This window comes from Hypanus sabinus, chromosome 8, assembly GCF_030144855.1.
Source record: "Hypanus sabinus isolate sHypSab1 chromosome 8, sHypSab1.hap1, whole genome shotgun sequence".
In the NCBI taxonomy this organism is placed as follows: Eukaryota; Metazoa; Chordata; class Chondrichthyes; order Myliobatiformes; family Dasyatidae; genus Hypanus; species Hypanus sabinus.
In genome coordinates this window covers 12,754,684-12,770,282 of record NC_082713.1, presented here as the reverse complement: position 1 = coordinate 12,770,282, position 15,599 = coordinate 12,754,684, and the positions used below count along the sequence as shown (strand labels likewise).

At 42.8% G+C, this 15,599-nt stretch overlaps 1 protein-coding gene across 6 annotated transcripts in view; it reads right to left on the bottom strand.

Annotated features, from left to right (window-relative positions):
* Nucleotides 1–15,599, bottom strand: part of aff2 (AF4/FMR2 family, member 2) — a 690,205-nt gene that overhangs the window by 14,977 nt on the left and 659,629 nt on the right. For all 6 annotated transcript variants that reach the window (XM_059976692.1, XM_059976694.1, XM_059976693.1 and 3 more), the window contains one exon: nucleotides 12,333–12,382. In XM_059976692.1, coding sequence (XP_059832675.1) covers nucleotides 12,333–12,382 — 50 coding nt within the window. The remainder of the gene's footprint in view (nucleotides 1–12,332; nucleotides 12,383–15,599) is intronic.

The window sequence follows — 15,599 nt, the reverse complement described above, 5'->3', positions numbered from 1 at the left end:
TCAAAAGTGTCAGGGAAGTGAAGCTTGTGCAGTGAAAATTACGACTGAGAAGGTGATCAGGAAGCTTAATGGTCTAAGGGTGAATAAATCTCCTGGACGTGACGGAATGCACCCTCGGGTTCTGAAGGAAGTAGCTGGAGAGACTGCAGAGGCATTAACAATGATCTTTCAAGAATTGATAGATTCTAGCATTTTACTGGATGTCTGGAAAATTGCAAATGTTACTCCGCAATTTAAGAAGGGTGGGAGGCAGCAGAAAGGAAACTATAGACCTGTTAGCCTGACATCAGTGGTTGAGAAGTTGTTGGAATCAATTGTTAGGGATGAGATTACGGAATGTCTGGAGGCACATGACAAGATAAGCCAAAGCCAGCATGGTTTCCTGAAAGGAAAATCCTGTCTGGCAAACTTTCTGCAATTTTTTGAGGAACTTACAAGTAGGGTAGACAAAAGAGATTCAGTAGATGTGGTGTGCTTGGATTTACAGAAAGCCTTGGACGAGGTGCTGCACATGAGGCTGCTTAGCAAGATAAGAGCCCATGGAATTACAGGGGAGTTACTAGCATGAGTGGAGCATTAGCTGAACAGCAGAAAACAGAGAGTGGGAATAAAGGGATCCTATTCTGGCTGGCTGCCGGTTACCAGTGGAGCTCCACAGGATCGGTGTTGGACCGCTGCTTTTGTGATGTTTGTCAATGATTTGGACTATGCGATTAATGGACTTGTGGCTAAATTTGCCAATGATACAAAGATAGGTGGAGGAGCGGGTAGTGTTGAGGAAACAGAGAGCCAGCAGAGAGACTTAGATAGTTTAGGGAATGGGCAAAGGAGAGGGTTCAGAGAAGATTCACGAGAATGATTCCAGGAATGAAAGGGCTACCGTATGAGGAATGTCTGGCAGCTCTTGGGCTGTATTCCCTGGAGTTCAGGAAAATGGGGAGGATCTCAGAGAAACGTTCCAAATGTTAAAAGACCTGAATAGATTAGATATGGCGAAGATAATTCCCATGGTAGGGGAATCTAGGACAAGGGGGCATGACTTCAGGACTGAAGGACGTCCATTTAGAACTGAGATGCAGAGAAATTACTTTAGTCAGAGGGAGGTAAATCTGTGGAATTTGTTGCCATGAGTAGCTGTGGAGGCCGTCATTGGTGCATTTAAGGCAGAGATAGATAGGCTCTTGATTAGCCAGGGCATCAAAGGGTATGGGAAGAAGGAAGGGGAGTGGGTATGACTGGAAGAATTGAATCAGCCCATGATTGAATGGCGGAGTAGACATGATGGACCAATGGCCTGTTTCTGCTCCTATATCTTATGGTCTTCTATTTTTCTTGTGAACACTGATTAATTTATACTTTTGGATTGGGGTATAGAATTGTTACTTTTCATGTATTTTTCTCGTAGTTTAATTTTCCTACGCTTGCTTGTATGTTTATATAATTCCCTGTATACATCTAATTTTTCAATGAATTACATAACCAGAAGACAAATCTCAGCATTTCAACGTTTTGGGCCGAGACCCTTTGTGGGTCAAAACGTCGACTGTGCTTCTTCCTATAGATGCTACCTGGCCTGCTGCATTCCACCAGCATTTCCAGCATCTGCACATCTCTTCATGTTTGTGAGACAAATCTCAGGGTTGTTTATGGTATACAGTATATACTTTGATAATACAGGTACAGAGCTGTGCAGAAGTCTTTGGCACATGTAATAAAAATCTGTAAAGTGACAATGTCTTCAAATTAATGGAATGAGAAGTTTTTAAATATCACAAAAATACTATAAAGAGCAGTAAACATTTAGAAAATTGAATCAAACCAATATTTGGCTTGACCACCCTTTGCCTTTAAAACTGCTTCAATTCTCTTAGGTATCCTGTTGTGCAGTTTTATATAAAAAAAATCAGCTGATAGCTTGTTCCAAGCATCTTGGAAAACTTGCCACAGCTCTTCTGCAGACTTTGGCTGTCTCACTTGCTTCTGTTTTGCCAGGTAATCCTAGACAGCCTCAATGATGTTAAAATCAGGGCTCTTTGGAGGCCATACTATATGAAGCCATATTAAAAAAATCAAGTACACAAGAGATACTGCAGATGCAATACACACAATATGTCGGAGGAGCTCAGCAGGTCGGGCAGCATTTACGAATGGGAATAAACAGTCGACAATCTGGGCTGAGACACTTCATCAGCACTGACATCACGAGTGTCCAAGACTTATGCACAGTACGGTCCTTTGAATTTTTACCTTGAACTTTGAATTTTCCAGTAATTACAGGACAATTGCTTCCGTATTTTTCTAAAAAAAAATCTTAGTTTTCTATAACAGGTGTCATGCAACTTGAATCTGGCTATGGTATAGGTTTACTGTTATCATTGGAAAAATCTGCTCAGAGATTTTGACCATGACTACTTGTTAGCCCGGTTTTTCCTTTCTTTTTTTGACACTTCTTCTGTTTTTTTCTTTGCTCTTGTAACACTTAATAAAAATGACGAGAAGCAACCAGTCTATGCCTCATTCCAGTTCCAGAGAAACTTTGGACCTCAAAAACATCAAAATCCAACAATGCTGGGTCCTGTGATACTGATGCAAGTACGTTTTTCATTGTATTCATATGCACCTGTGCATATAACAATAAATTTGCCTTTGACTCTGCTTGCTGCAAGAGGATTCTGACAGAGAGAAGCAAGCCTGGTCACATGGACTCACAATATGATGGAAGTGTATATCAGCAATCAACTTCTTTCCTGACTTTCAGAAGTCAAGTCCAAAGTGGAAGAGGTGCAAGAGCACAGGATAATTTTCCATTCCACTGGATTTTAGTGGACTGTTTATTGTGAGTTCGTCTGCCTCTGAATTACTGTCTGGTAACAATGGGGTTGTTAGACACACTGGCAGTGGCCCAGCATTTAACTCTGTGGTCTGATGGGCCAGCTGGGACAGTTCCCACCATCTGTCAGACCCATCCATCGCCATGTGCTGGAGAATTAGAACAAACTATCTGCCCAAAGTGATCAGTAACAGAACCAAAGGACATTGTGGGGAAAAAAAAAACTTTTCTTGTGTCCTGAATAGAGTCATAAGAGTCAGAGAGCACTACAGCAATGAAACAAGCCCTTTGTCCTATCTAGTCCATACGAACCGCATCTTCTCCCAAATCCTACCTACCTGCATGTGGACCGTATCACTCCAAACCACTCCTACCCATCTACCAACGAATCTAAACTTTTCTTGAATGAACCCACATCCACCACTCCGGCTGGCAGCTCATTCCACACTCACACCACCCTCTGAGTGTAGAAGTACAGGTGAGCCAGGATAGTAAGCTGTGGCCCAGCAGTTTGCTGATACTTGTGGCCTGCCCTCAGCATGCCCTTGGACTGTGTTGTTCAGTGACCTATTTCACTGTATATTTCAATGTTTTGAAGTGCACGTGACAAGAAATTCTCATCTTAAATAACACACTCAAAATGGTGGATGAACACAGCAGCTATGGAGAGGAACATTTCAGGCTGTGACCACTTTGGTGATCACCTGCAGTGGGAGTTCTTCCCAGGAAAGAAGGTCTCTATTCTTGGCTCAGTCAACACCACAGATATAAGGATACGGATTCCTTTCTCTCTGAGAGAACTTACCACGCATAAATTGGACACTTTGGTTTCTACATTACACTATTAAATGGAAAAGTACTTTATTGTCTACAAAGCACTTTGGTGGAGCCTCTGCTCATGAAAAAGGCTACAGAAATATTAGTCTTTCTTCTGTAATGTGTCCCAGGAAACACAACATATGTTTCCCTGTCATTAATATCACAGGCAAACAAATTTGTCCAAAGAAAGAAGTTGCTTCGTTAAGCAGTTCTGAGCATGAGCAGATGTTGTGATGTGACTGGCATTGAACTGATGACCTTGTAAATCCCAGGGTCAAAGCCAGGATACAAAACTTGAAGAAAGTTGAATGCCTGGCTCAAATCCAGCTTGTTTATCGCCCTGAAAACTCTCAGTGTAATTAAGAGACAAGCAGCAATATAGAAGGAAGCAGATGTTGAACCTGTAGGCAGGCCCTGTGTTCATTATGACAGTGAGCTGCCTTCATAATCAATACACCAAACACTTTGCAGGCACTCAAGAGGAGTTTGATTAACACCGTGATGCACGGTTTTATTGCACAAATCAATCAAGAGTTCTGTTATTTTATTCATAATAATTACACTCAGCCCTTCCTTATTCGTTCTGACAGGAGACAGGGATAAATGTTGTACTGGAAAGCACTCCAAGCAGATAAAATCCAGCTGAAATCTCTGTCATAATCACAAACAACCAGCATTGTAAATGTGACTGCTATTTGCCAATCAACCGTGACTTTGATTGCTTTTAAACCAGATCTTAACATCTATCAATGAAATATTCATCAGCCCTTCAGTAAACGTAAACATTGCGACTTGAAGTCTAAAGGTCGATATTAAATTGAAAGATGGCAACATGGGAGGGAAGTAAATCACTTTAACTGTTGACAATTCGCCTTTATTGGGAGCTGGCTGTGTAGAGCAAGGTTATATGAAGTCCCTGGACAGGAGGAAACACAATGAAATGATTGTATGTTAAATATAAAACAATAGTGACTACTTCTGTGCTTACAACTTGATTGTTGTTATAGTGGCCTAATCCGCTTGATAGGAAGTCAAGCTCATACCTCACAACCTGCTGAAATAACAGTCTCTGAAACTGACACCACCCGCCTGGTGCAATGATAACACAGAACATAAAACATTACAGTACACTACAGGCCCTTCGGCCCTCAATGTTTTACCAACTTTATAACCTACTCTGGGATCAATCTAACCCTTCTCTCCTACATAACCCTCCATTTTTCTGTCATCCTTTTGCCTATCTAAGAGTTCCTTATATGCCCCTAATATTGCTACCTCAACCATCAACCCTAACAGGGCATTCCATGCATTCACCGCTCACTGTGTAAAAAACTTACCTCTGACATCTTCCCTATATTTTCCTCCAAACACCTTAAAATCATGCCCATTTGCGTTAGCCATTTTTCCCTAGGGAAAATAAAATTATCTGGTGATCCTGTTAATCTATGCCTCTTATCCTGTACACCTCTGCCAAGTTGGATCTCATCCTCCTTCACTCCAAAGAGAATAGCCCTAGCACACTCAATCTGTCTTCATAAGACATGTAATGTAATCCAGGTAACAGCCTGGCAAATCCCCTCCGTGCTCTCTCTATATCTTCTACATCCTTCCTATAATGACATGACCAGACTTGAGCACAATATTCCAAGTGTGGTTTAACCAGGGTTTTATAGAACTGCAACATTACTTCCTGGCTCCTGAACTCAAGCCTTACCCCACCCCCCCCCCCCACCCGTGGCAATGGTGGCTTCTCCTGTTGCCGCACCGTTGGATGAGCCATGGCATTTGCAAAAATAAGATCTTCTGTTAACTTCTCCATTGATTTTTGTGAGGCTGTTGAATTTGGATATTGATTACCCATTCAAGCTGACAGTGGAATTTAGCTATACTAATTGATAGCCAAATAGTACACTTTGATCATTATTAATAACTTCCAATCATCCACAATTGCCCAGAGTATCATTCCCTCAAGTAGTAAATTATTTTAGCTGTTAAAATGTGTCAGCCTTTTCCAAAGACGTATGGGTTAGCAGGTTAATTGGTCACATGGGTGTAATTGGGCAGCGCAGGCTCGATGGGCTAGAGGAGCCCATTACCTGCATCTTTAAATAACAAAATATATCTTCGCTGCTGTTGGTGTTATACTGCACAGTAAAGAGGGTTACCTAAGTTTACAGTGGGATCTAGACCAACATGAAGTAGGCCAGAGAATGGAAGATGGAAATTAATTTGAACGGGTTCACGGTGTTGCACTTTGATAAGTTCAACCAGGCCCCAGTTAATTATAGGGCATTGGGAAGTGTTTTAGAACACAGGGGCCTCAGGCTAGCTGTACATCAAGTCATAGAGCTCCACGGCACAGAAATAAGCACTTCAGCCTGGTTTTCTGCCTAGTCACATCTACCTGCAACTGGCTGATAGCTCCCTCACCATTACCCACCCCTCTTATCCAAGTACCTATCCAAATTTCTCTTGAATGTTACAATCAAGCCTGCATCCACCATTTCCACTTGCAACTCATTTCACACTTGCACCACTCTCTGAGTAAAGTAGGTCCCCCTCAGATTCCCCTTGAATACTTTACCCTTCATCTTAAACCTACTGTATGACTTCGCATTCTACTCCCACCCAAAATGAGGGAAGAAGTCAAAATTCACCTTCTCTGTAATCTCTCCTCCATAATCTTATATACCTCAAAAAGATTTTCTTTCATTTTTCTATGCTCCAGGAAATAAAGTCCTAACCTTTTCAACCAACTGGTGGGGTGGAGATACATCTCTACCAAAGGAGGTGCAGGGCACTCCTTCCCACCACTAACCTGTAGGTCACCCTTGGGCAAGCTGTAGCACCTGCTTAGCCCTCCAGTCAGGGTTACTTGAAGCCATACAAGATAAAGTAAAAATACAGTCTACAAAAAATATAATGCAGTCCTAGACCCTGAGCGACATGTCCTGCAGAATGATGCTGCGTGGATGATTTCCTCAGCAGTCTGCAGATGAATGCACATGTGCATTTCACCTTACCCAACACTGAGTGAACACTGGAGAGCAGCACTGATGGGAGGGGCCTGCTCCCAATCCAGCATGAATGCTGCGCCATAGCGCCTCTGACTTTTCCTCTCCTGGGCGGCTGCAACAGGCGAGCCCGCGGCATGAGGCCTAGTGCGTGCTGTAACCAAGGGCACACAGCTTTCCAACTATTGGTCTCACCAATAAAGCAGTGAATTGGACTTGCAACATTCTACATTACCAATGTCCAACAGGGTCTTGTGATGACAATGAGAACATCCAAGAAAAATTCTCTCTATTTATTCAATTCTCTGATTTATGCAATTCTCTCTCTCTTCTTTACCTATTTACCTCTTTGCTTCACAGCTCATGGCTTTGATGCAGAAGGGAAAGAGGGAGTAGAGGGGAGTGGTAGTGATAGGGGACTCTATACTCAGAGGAACAGACAGGAGATTCTGCAGATGTGAACGGGACACCCAGATGGCATGTCACCTCCCAGGGGCCAGCGGCAGGGACGTCTCTGCTCACATCCATAGCATTTTGGAGAGGACAGGTGAGCAGCTGTATGTCTTGGTACATATTGGTACCAATGACATAGAAAGGGAAAGCAATGAAGCCCTGAAGAGAGAGTTTAGAGAGCTAGGCAGAAAGCTGAGAAGCAAGACCTCCAGGAAGTAATTTCTGGATTGCTGCCTGCACCACGCGCCAGTGAGGATAGAAACAGGATGGCCTGGCAGATAAATGTCTGGCTGAGAAGCTGGTGCAAGGGGCAGGGCTTCAGGTTGCTCCATCATTGGGATCTCTTCTGAGGGAGGTATGACCTGTTCCAAAGTGATGGGGTGCACCTGACCCCAAGGGGGACCAATATTCTTGGGGGACAGGTTTGTTAGAGCTGTTGGGAAGGGTTTAAACTAATTTGGCTGGGGGGTGGGAACCAGAGTGAAGGGACTCAGGATAGGAGGATGGTAAAAAAGTAAAGATAGTGTGCAGTCAGACTGTCAGGAAGAGCAGGCAGATTATAGGACAAAATTGCAGTCAGCAGGGTGAGTATCAGTGCATTAGAGATGCAGAATCAAAAAGGGTAACAAATAAGTTTTATATCTCAATCCATGGAGTATAAGGGATAAGGTGGATGATCTTGTTGCACTTTTACAGATATGATGTTGGGTATGATGTTGTTGCCATCACAATGGTTGAATCATGGCTGAAGGATGGTTGCAGTTGGGAGCTCAATGCCCAAGGTGAAACGTTGTATCAGAGGGATAGTAAGGTTGGCACAGGGGTTAGCTTGGCTCTGCTGGTAAAGAATGGCATCAAATCTTTAGAAAACTGCGACATAGGATTGGAAAACGTTGAAATCTTGTGGGAGTTAAGAACCTGCAAGGGTAAAAGGACCTTGATGGCAGTTATATACAGGCCTCTAAATGGGAGCCGGGACATGGACTACAGATTACAATGGGATATAGAAAAGGTGTGTCAAAAGGGCAATGTTATGATAGTCATGGGACATGCAGGAAGATTGAGAAAATGAGGTTGGTAATGGATCTCAACAGAGTGAATTTGTTGAATGCCTACGAGAGGGCTTTTTAGAGCAGTTTGTCCATAAGGCCATACTAAGGGATCAGTTTTAATAGACTGAGTGCTTTTCAATGAACCGAGGCAATTAGGAAGTTTACGGTAAAAAAAAAACCCTTAGGAGGCAGCGATTACAATATGATTTTCAACTAGAAATTTGATAAGGAGAAAGTCTGACATATCAGTATTTCAGTGGGGTAAATGAAATTACAGTGGGATGAGAGAGAAGTTGGCCAAAGTAAATTGCTGGCAGAGATGACATCAGCGTAGCAATGGCTTGAGTCTCTGGGGAAAATTAGGAAGATGCAGGAGAGTTGTATTCCATAAACAAACAAATACTCAAACGGCAAAATAGTACAAACATGGCTGACAAGTGAAATCAAAGATAATGTAAAAGCAAAAGAGAGGGCCGACAACAAAGCAAAAATTAGCAGGGTTGGAAAGCTTTTTAAAATCTACAGAACACAGCTAAAAGAATTATTAGGAGGGAAAAGATGAAATATGAAAGCAAGCTAGCAAAGAATAGAAGGTGGATAGAAAAAGTTTTTCAAGTATATAAAAACTAAAGGAGTGATGAGAGTTGATATAGGAACACAAGAAAATGAGGCTGGAGAAATAATAACATGGGATAAAGAGCTGGTTGATGAACTAAATGAGTATTTTGATCAGCCTTTACTGTGGAAGACACTAGCAAAGTGCCTAGTGTTAAAGGGTGTGAGGGAAGGTAAGTGAGGACAGTTAGAATTAAAGGGAAAAGGTGCACAAAAAGCTGAAAAATCCAAAGGTACAAAAGGATCAGATGAACTGCACCCTAGTGTTCTAAAAGAGGTAGCAGTAGAGATTGTTGAGGCATTAGTAATGATCTTTCAAGAATCATTCAACTCTGGCATTGTTTATGAGGACTGGAAAATTGCAAATGTCACTCCACTCTTTAAGAAAGGAGGAAGGCAGCAGAAAGGAAATTACAGACCACCCAGCCTGACCTCAGTGGTTGGGAAGATGTCGGAGTCAATTGTCAAGGATGAGGTTGGTAACACAGTACAAGATAGGACAAAGTCAGTGTGGTTTCCATGAGGGAAAATCTTGCCTGACAAACCTGTTGGAATTCTTTGAGATGATTACAAGTAGGATAGAAAAAGGGGAAGCAGTGAATGTTGTATACTTGGATTTTCAGAATGGCTTTTGACAAGGTGTCGCACATGAGACTGCTTATCAAGAGCCCGTGGTATTACAGGAACGTTACTGGCATGGTTAGAGCATTGGTTGATTGGTAAGAGGGAGTGAGTGGGAATAAAAGGATTCTATTCTGGATGGTTGCCAGTGATTAGTGGTGTTCCACAGGGTTTGGAGATGGGACCGCTTCTTTTTATGCTGTATATCAATGATTTAGATGATGGAATAGATGGCTTTGTTGCCAACTGTGCAGATCATACGAAGTCTGGTGGATGGGAGAGGTAGTGTTGAGGAAATGGGAAGGCTGAAGAAGGATTTAGACAGATTAGGAGAATGGGCAAGAAAGTGGCAACTGAAATATAATGTTGGAAAATGCATAAAACCATATAACAATTACAGCAGGGAAACAGGCCATCTCGGCCCTTCTAGTCCATGCGGAACGCTTTCTCTCACCTAGTCCCACTGGCCTGCACTCAGCCCACAACCCTCCATTCTTTTCCTGTCCATATACCTATCCAATTTTACTTTAAATGACAATACCAAACCTGCCTCTACCACTTCTACTGGAAGCTCATTCCACACAGCTACCACTCTCTGAGTAAAGAAATTATCCCTTGTGTTACCCCTAAACTTTTGCCCCCTAACTCTTAACTCATGTCCTCTTCTTTGAATCTCCCCTACTCTCAATGGAAAAAGCCTATCCACATCAATATCTATTCTCCCTCATAATTTTAAATACCTCTAACAAGTCCCCCCTCAGCCTTCTACGCTCCAAAGAATAAAGACCTAACTTGTTCAACCTTTCTCTGTAACTTAGGTGCTGAAACCCAGGTAACATTCTAGTAAATCTTCTCTGTACCCTCTCTATTTTGTTGACATCTTTCCTATAATTCGGTGACCAGACCAGTGCATCGTCATGCACTTTGGTAGAATCAAAAAATATGCATAATAATTTGTAAATGGGGAGAACATTCAAAAATCTGAGATGCAAAGGGACTTGGGAGTCCTTGTGCAGAACACTCTAAAGGTTAACTTGCAGGTTGTGTCAGTGGGGAGGAAGGCAAATGCAATGATAGCATTAATTTCAAGAGGTCTCGAATATAAGAACAGGGATGTGATGCTAAGGCTTTTAAGGCACTGGTGAGGCCTAACCTGAATATTGTGAACAGTTTTGGGCTCCATATCTAAGGAAAGTTGTGCTGGCATTGGAGAGGATTCAGAACACGTTCACAAAGATGATTCCGAGAATAAAAAGATTATTAATCAAGATGGCGGCGCGACACAGCTTGCAGCGGCCACTCCGGAACTGATTATCTGTTATTTGTGAAGTGGGGTGCCATGCGCAATCATAATTGATTGAAAATGGACGTGGAAGCACGGAGAAACATCGGGAAATTCCAGGAAGACCTTCTTCGTTGCTGCTGCTGCTGTGAGGTCCAGGTCTCTGCTGGGAAGAACAGGCCCCCAGTCCTCGGGGTCGCATTGCCAATGGCCGTTGTTGGGGCCGCCTTAATACGCTCGGCAGTGGATGGTGTTCGGAGAAACTGTGCTGGAGGGGATGGTCGTTGGCTCGGAGATTCGGCAGACTCGGAGTCCTTTCGACAGACTCAGGTTGCTTTCGGTGTGTGCTGCGTCTGCGAGGCTGGTTTCAATGGAGCTTTCGTTGTGTGCTGTGTCTGCGAGGCTGAGTCAGGCGGTGCCGTGGAAGTCCATAGCGGGGGTATTCCCTTCTGTCGCCGGCATGAGATGGCGAGTCTGTCAGGACCCTGGGGACTTGTGGAAACTGTGGTGATTTCTTTTGAACTTACGGTCCTTTAGCATCTTGGACTATTTTTACTGTGCCCATAGTCTGCTTTTTATCAATTATGCTATTGTTTGCACTATTGTAACTACATGTTGTAATTATGTGGTTTTGTGCAGGTCTTGTAGCTTTAGTTTTTGGTCTTGTTTTTGTCTGGTGGAATTGGAGCTCCTTTCTGGGGAACACGCTAGACAGTAGCGCGATATTAATACGCAGCAGCCTCTCCGGTCTTTGGATTGGGGATTGCAAAACGTTACGTGGATTTTCTGGTGTAGTCCATTTTGCCATATGCTTTGGTGATATCATTCTGGGGGAACGTTGTCTCATTTTTTTTTAACTGCATTGCATTTGTGGTTTCTAAATGACAATAAACTGAATCTGATATGAGGAACTTCTGATGGCTCTGGGCCTCAATTCACTGGAATTTAGAAGGATGGAGGGTGGGGATCTCCTTGAAACCTTTTGGATGTTGAGAGGCTAGACAGAGTAGATGTGGAAAGGATGTTTGCCATGTTGGGGTAGTATTGGACAGCCTCATGATAAAGGAGTGTCCATTTAAAACAGAGATGTGGAGAAATTCCTTTCGCCAGAGGGTGGTGAATTTGTGGAATTTGTTCCCACAGACAGTTGTGGAGGCCAGGTCATTGGTAGAATTAAGGTGGAGATAGATGGATTCTTGATTGCCCATGGCAGCAAAGGTTATGGGGAGAAGGCCGGGTAGTTGGGCCTGCAGAGAGAGGGAAAAATAAGGGATTGAATGGTGGAGTGGACTCAATGCGCCAAATGGCCTAATTCTGCTCCTATTTCTTATGATCTTAATGGATCGTACCTCACTACTCCACTCTCAGATTGCAAACCTTTTTTATTATCATTCATTTACTGGATGTGAGCATCACCAGCTAAGCCAGCATTTATTGCCCATCCCTCATTCCCTTGAGAAGGTGGCGATGAGCTGCCTTTTTGAACCACTGCAGCCCCTGAAGTGTAGCTACACCCACAGGAACCTCCCAGGAAGAAATGTTAAAGAAAACCCGAGAAGAATCGATCCAAGTGAGTAGCCAGCCCCACTGCACGATACCTGCCTCTAGTAAACTCCGGAGCCAGGGAATGAATAAGGAAAACTTACTTTCCATTTGTTCCCCAAGGAGACGGAACCTGCGAGGCTTTCGAGGAACTCTGCAACAGAGAAAACCACAAGTGAAATTGCAATAGAGGCCTGAGGCAGCTTTCTAAACAAGTTGAGAGGGGGTTCAGATTTGTTGTTTAGAGAAATCAGATTTGGATTTATTATCACTCTTTTACATAGCATGAAATTTTTTGTCTTGCGGCAGTAGTAGAGTGCAAAGGCATAAAATTACTGTAAATTATATAAAGCAAACAAAAAGTAATACTGGGATTTATTATCACAACGTATGTTATGAAATTCACGATTCATCATAAAAATTACTCGTTGGGTTGAGTCCTCCACACCACAACTAACAACAGCACACTGTTGATGTATCCTCGTATGGTGACAAAATGTTTGGAAGCAAATTGCAAATTGAATATTGGAAAAAACTCAACACAACCATCAACCACCCAAGCTACACATTTTCAGAATTATTTCCATAAAAATTACTCAAAGCTACAATGTCAATAAATAGAGCAAAAGATTAAATAACGAGGTAGTTCTCATGGGTTCATCGATTGTTCAGAAATCTGATGACAGAGGGCTTCTAAATTGTTAAGTGTGTAGCTCTGAGCTCCTGTATCTCCACACCGATGGTTGGAATGGGAAAAGGCTATGGCCCAGGTGGTGAGGGTCCTTAACAATGGATGCTGCCTTCTTGTGGTACTGGCTGTTGAAGATGTGCTCAATGGTGGGGAAGCTTGTTGTCCGTGATAGAGCTAGCAGAGTCTACAACTCTCTGCAGCCTCTCGTGATCCAGTGCAATGGTGCAACCTTCCCCACCATCGAGAACATCTGCAGAGGCTCAGCAGCCAGATAAAAGTCCAAAACCTAATAGAGCACTGCTTGGTGTGGGTTCTACTGCCAGATTAAATAAAATGAACAAAGCATCTTCACTTTGATCTTCCACACACCAACATCACCAAACACAATTCTGAGGTCACGGTTAACTTGCCTGCAACTTGTAACGCTGGCACTTCAGACGGGGGAAGCATGTGCTTGCCGTGATTCTAGCCTCTAAATAAGGCACTTGAGTATAAACATACAGTCTGAGACCTCAGTGCTATATCAAAAGGAGGGGCCGGAGTCTTTGGATGAAATGTTAAACCAAGATTGTCTGTTTGCAAGTAACAATATCCCACGGCACTCTCTTGAAGTAGAGCAGGGGGATTATCCCTGCTGTCTAACAATTAATTATCACTGAAAAGGAGCAGGAGGCAGGAGGCACGGGAGACTGAAGGCCCACACCGCAAGGTTCAATAACAGCTTATTCTCTGCCACCGCCAGCTTCTTGAATCAAGCAGAAAAACCCGAACATCACCGTGGGCTGTTTTCTCTCTCTCTCTCAACTTGCAATAATGTTGTTATGTTTATGTTGTTATGTATAATTTATGTTAACTTAAGTTTATGCAATTGATGTTTGTCGTGTTTCTAATATACTATGCTGCTACTGCAGAGAGCTAATTTTCATGACATTTATACCCTGACAATAAACTTGAACTTGAACATTTCTGGTATAAATTAATACACAAAATGCCAGAAGAACTCAACAACTCAGGCATCAGCTACAAGGGAAATAAACAGTCAATAGAAACAACTCTCTCCCTTCTCCTGTCTAGAGCTGATGAAAGGTGACTATTTATTCCCCTCCACTGATGTTGCCTGACCTGCTGAGTTCCTTCAGTGTACGTTTTGTGTGTGTTGCTCTGAATTTCCAGTGTCTGCAGAACCTCTCATGTTTTTGGAACAAATGAACTGGTCATTGTTACACTGCTGTTATTTTGTGGCAGCTTCCTATGCAGACGTTTCCTTTGTATTCCCTATGATACAAAATAGGTCACAATTTACAAGTTTGTCATTGGTTGGACAAGTATGATGAGGTCTAAACGCTTAAGCACTTCTTTCTTTAATGACAGTACTTTGCTTTAGATGATTAACCAGAGGTTCTCTGGTCAATGGAACCAATGAATCTGGTACTATGTAGGCAAGCAACTGAAAATATCAATGAACAATGCTGGAGACAGTGCACCATTGTGAATATCCTGTCTGGCTGCATTATTGTGTGGTATGGAAGATGCAAGACATCAGATTGTAAGACCCGACAGAGGCTTGTGAAAACCACTGAGATAATCCTCAGGGCATCCCTACCCCTTATTTGTGATGCTTGCTGGGCGTGTCACAGACAAGGGGCACAAAACATTGCTGAGGATCCCTACCACCCACACCACAATCTCTTGAACCCACTACCATCAGGAAGGAGGTACAGAAGCATCAGGTGTTAGACTGCCAGACTGGGCAACAGCTTCTTCCCTCAGGCTGTGAGACTGATGAATACCCTGCCACCACCAAGTTCTCGTCGCTAGGACAAGCTGTTCACTGTATTATTTACTGTTTACCTGTGCTGCATGCCTTTTGAATTATTTAGTAACTTATTTATGTTAATTTTTTGGTTTATGTGCTGTGTGTGATATGTGCACTGTGGATGCACTGTGGTCCAGAGGAACGCCATTTCATTAGGTTGTACAATCAGATGGCAATAAACTTGAACTTGGAATTGAGACTTATTTTACAAACTGGCTAGTCATTCTCTGTGGGAAATAACTGTGTGGTTGTCTCTGAGTGACCTCTGCAGTGGTGTGTGAACTATTCCTTCCTGAAAGACCCAGAGATGCTTTCAGGGCATAGAATATAGAACACTAAGCACAGGAATGTGCCATTCTGCCCATTATGTTGTGCTAGATTAAACTAGTAATTAAATGCACAACTAAACTAGTACCTCCTGCTACAAAATGTCCATATCCCTCCATTCTGTGTACACTCATTAGTCTAAGAGCCTCTTAAACGCCTCTGTCGTATCTAACTCCAAAACAACCCCTGACAGCGCATTCCAGGCACCAATAACACTCTGTGGAAAAACAAATCTGTCCCCAATGCCTCCTTTGAACTGTGTGTGTGTGTGTGTGTGTGTGTGTGTGTGTGTGTGTGTGTGTGTCTGTCTGTGTCTATTGCACAGTAAGCACAACCCTGAGATTCTTTTTCTTGCAGGCATACACAGTAAATCCAAGAAACGCAATAGAATCAATGAAAGAGCTCACCCAAAAGATGGACAAACTCGTAAAAGACAACAAACTTTAGAAATACAAAAGTGAAAAAGAAAACAGTAAGTATTGACAACATGAGAAGAAGAGTCCTTGAAAATGATTCCATAGGTTGTGGAAACAGTTC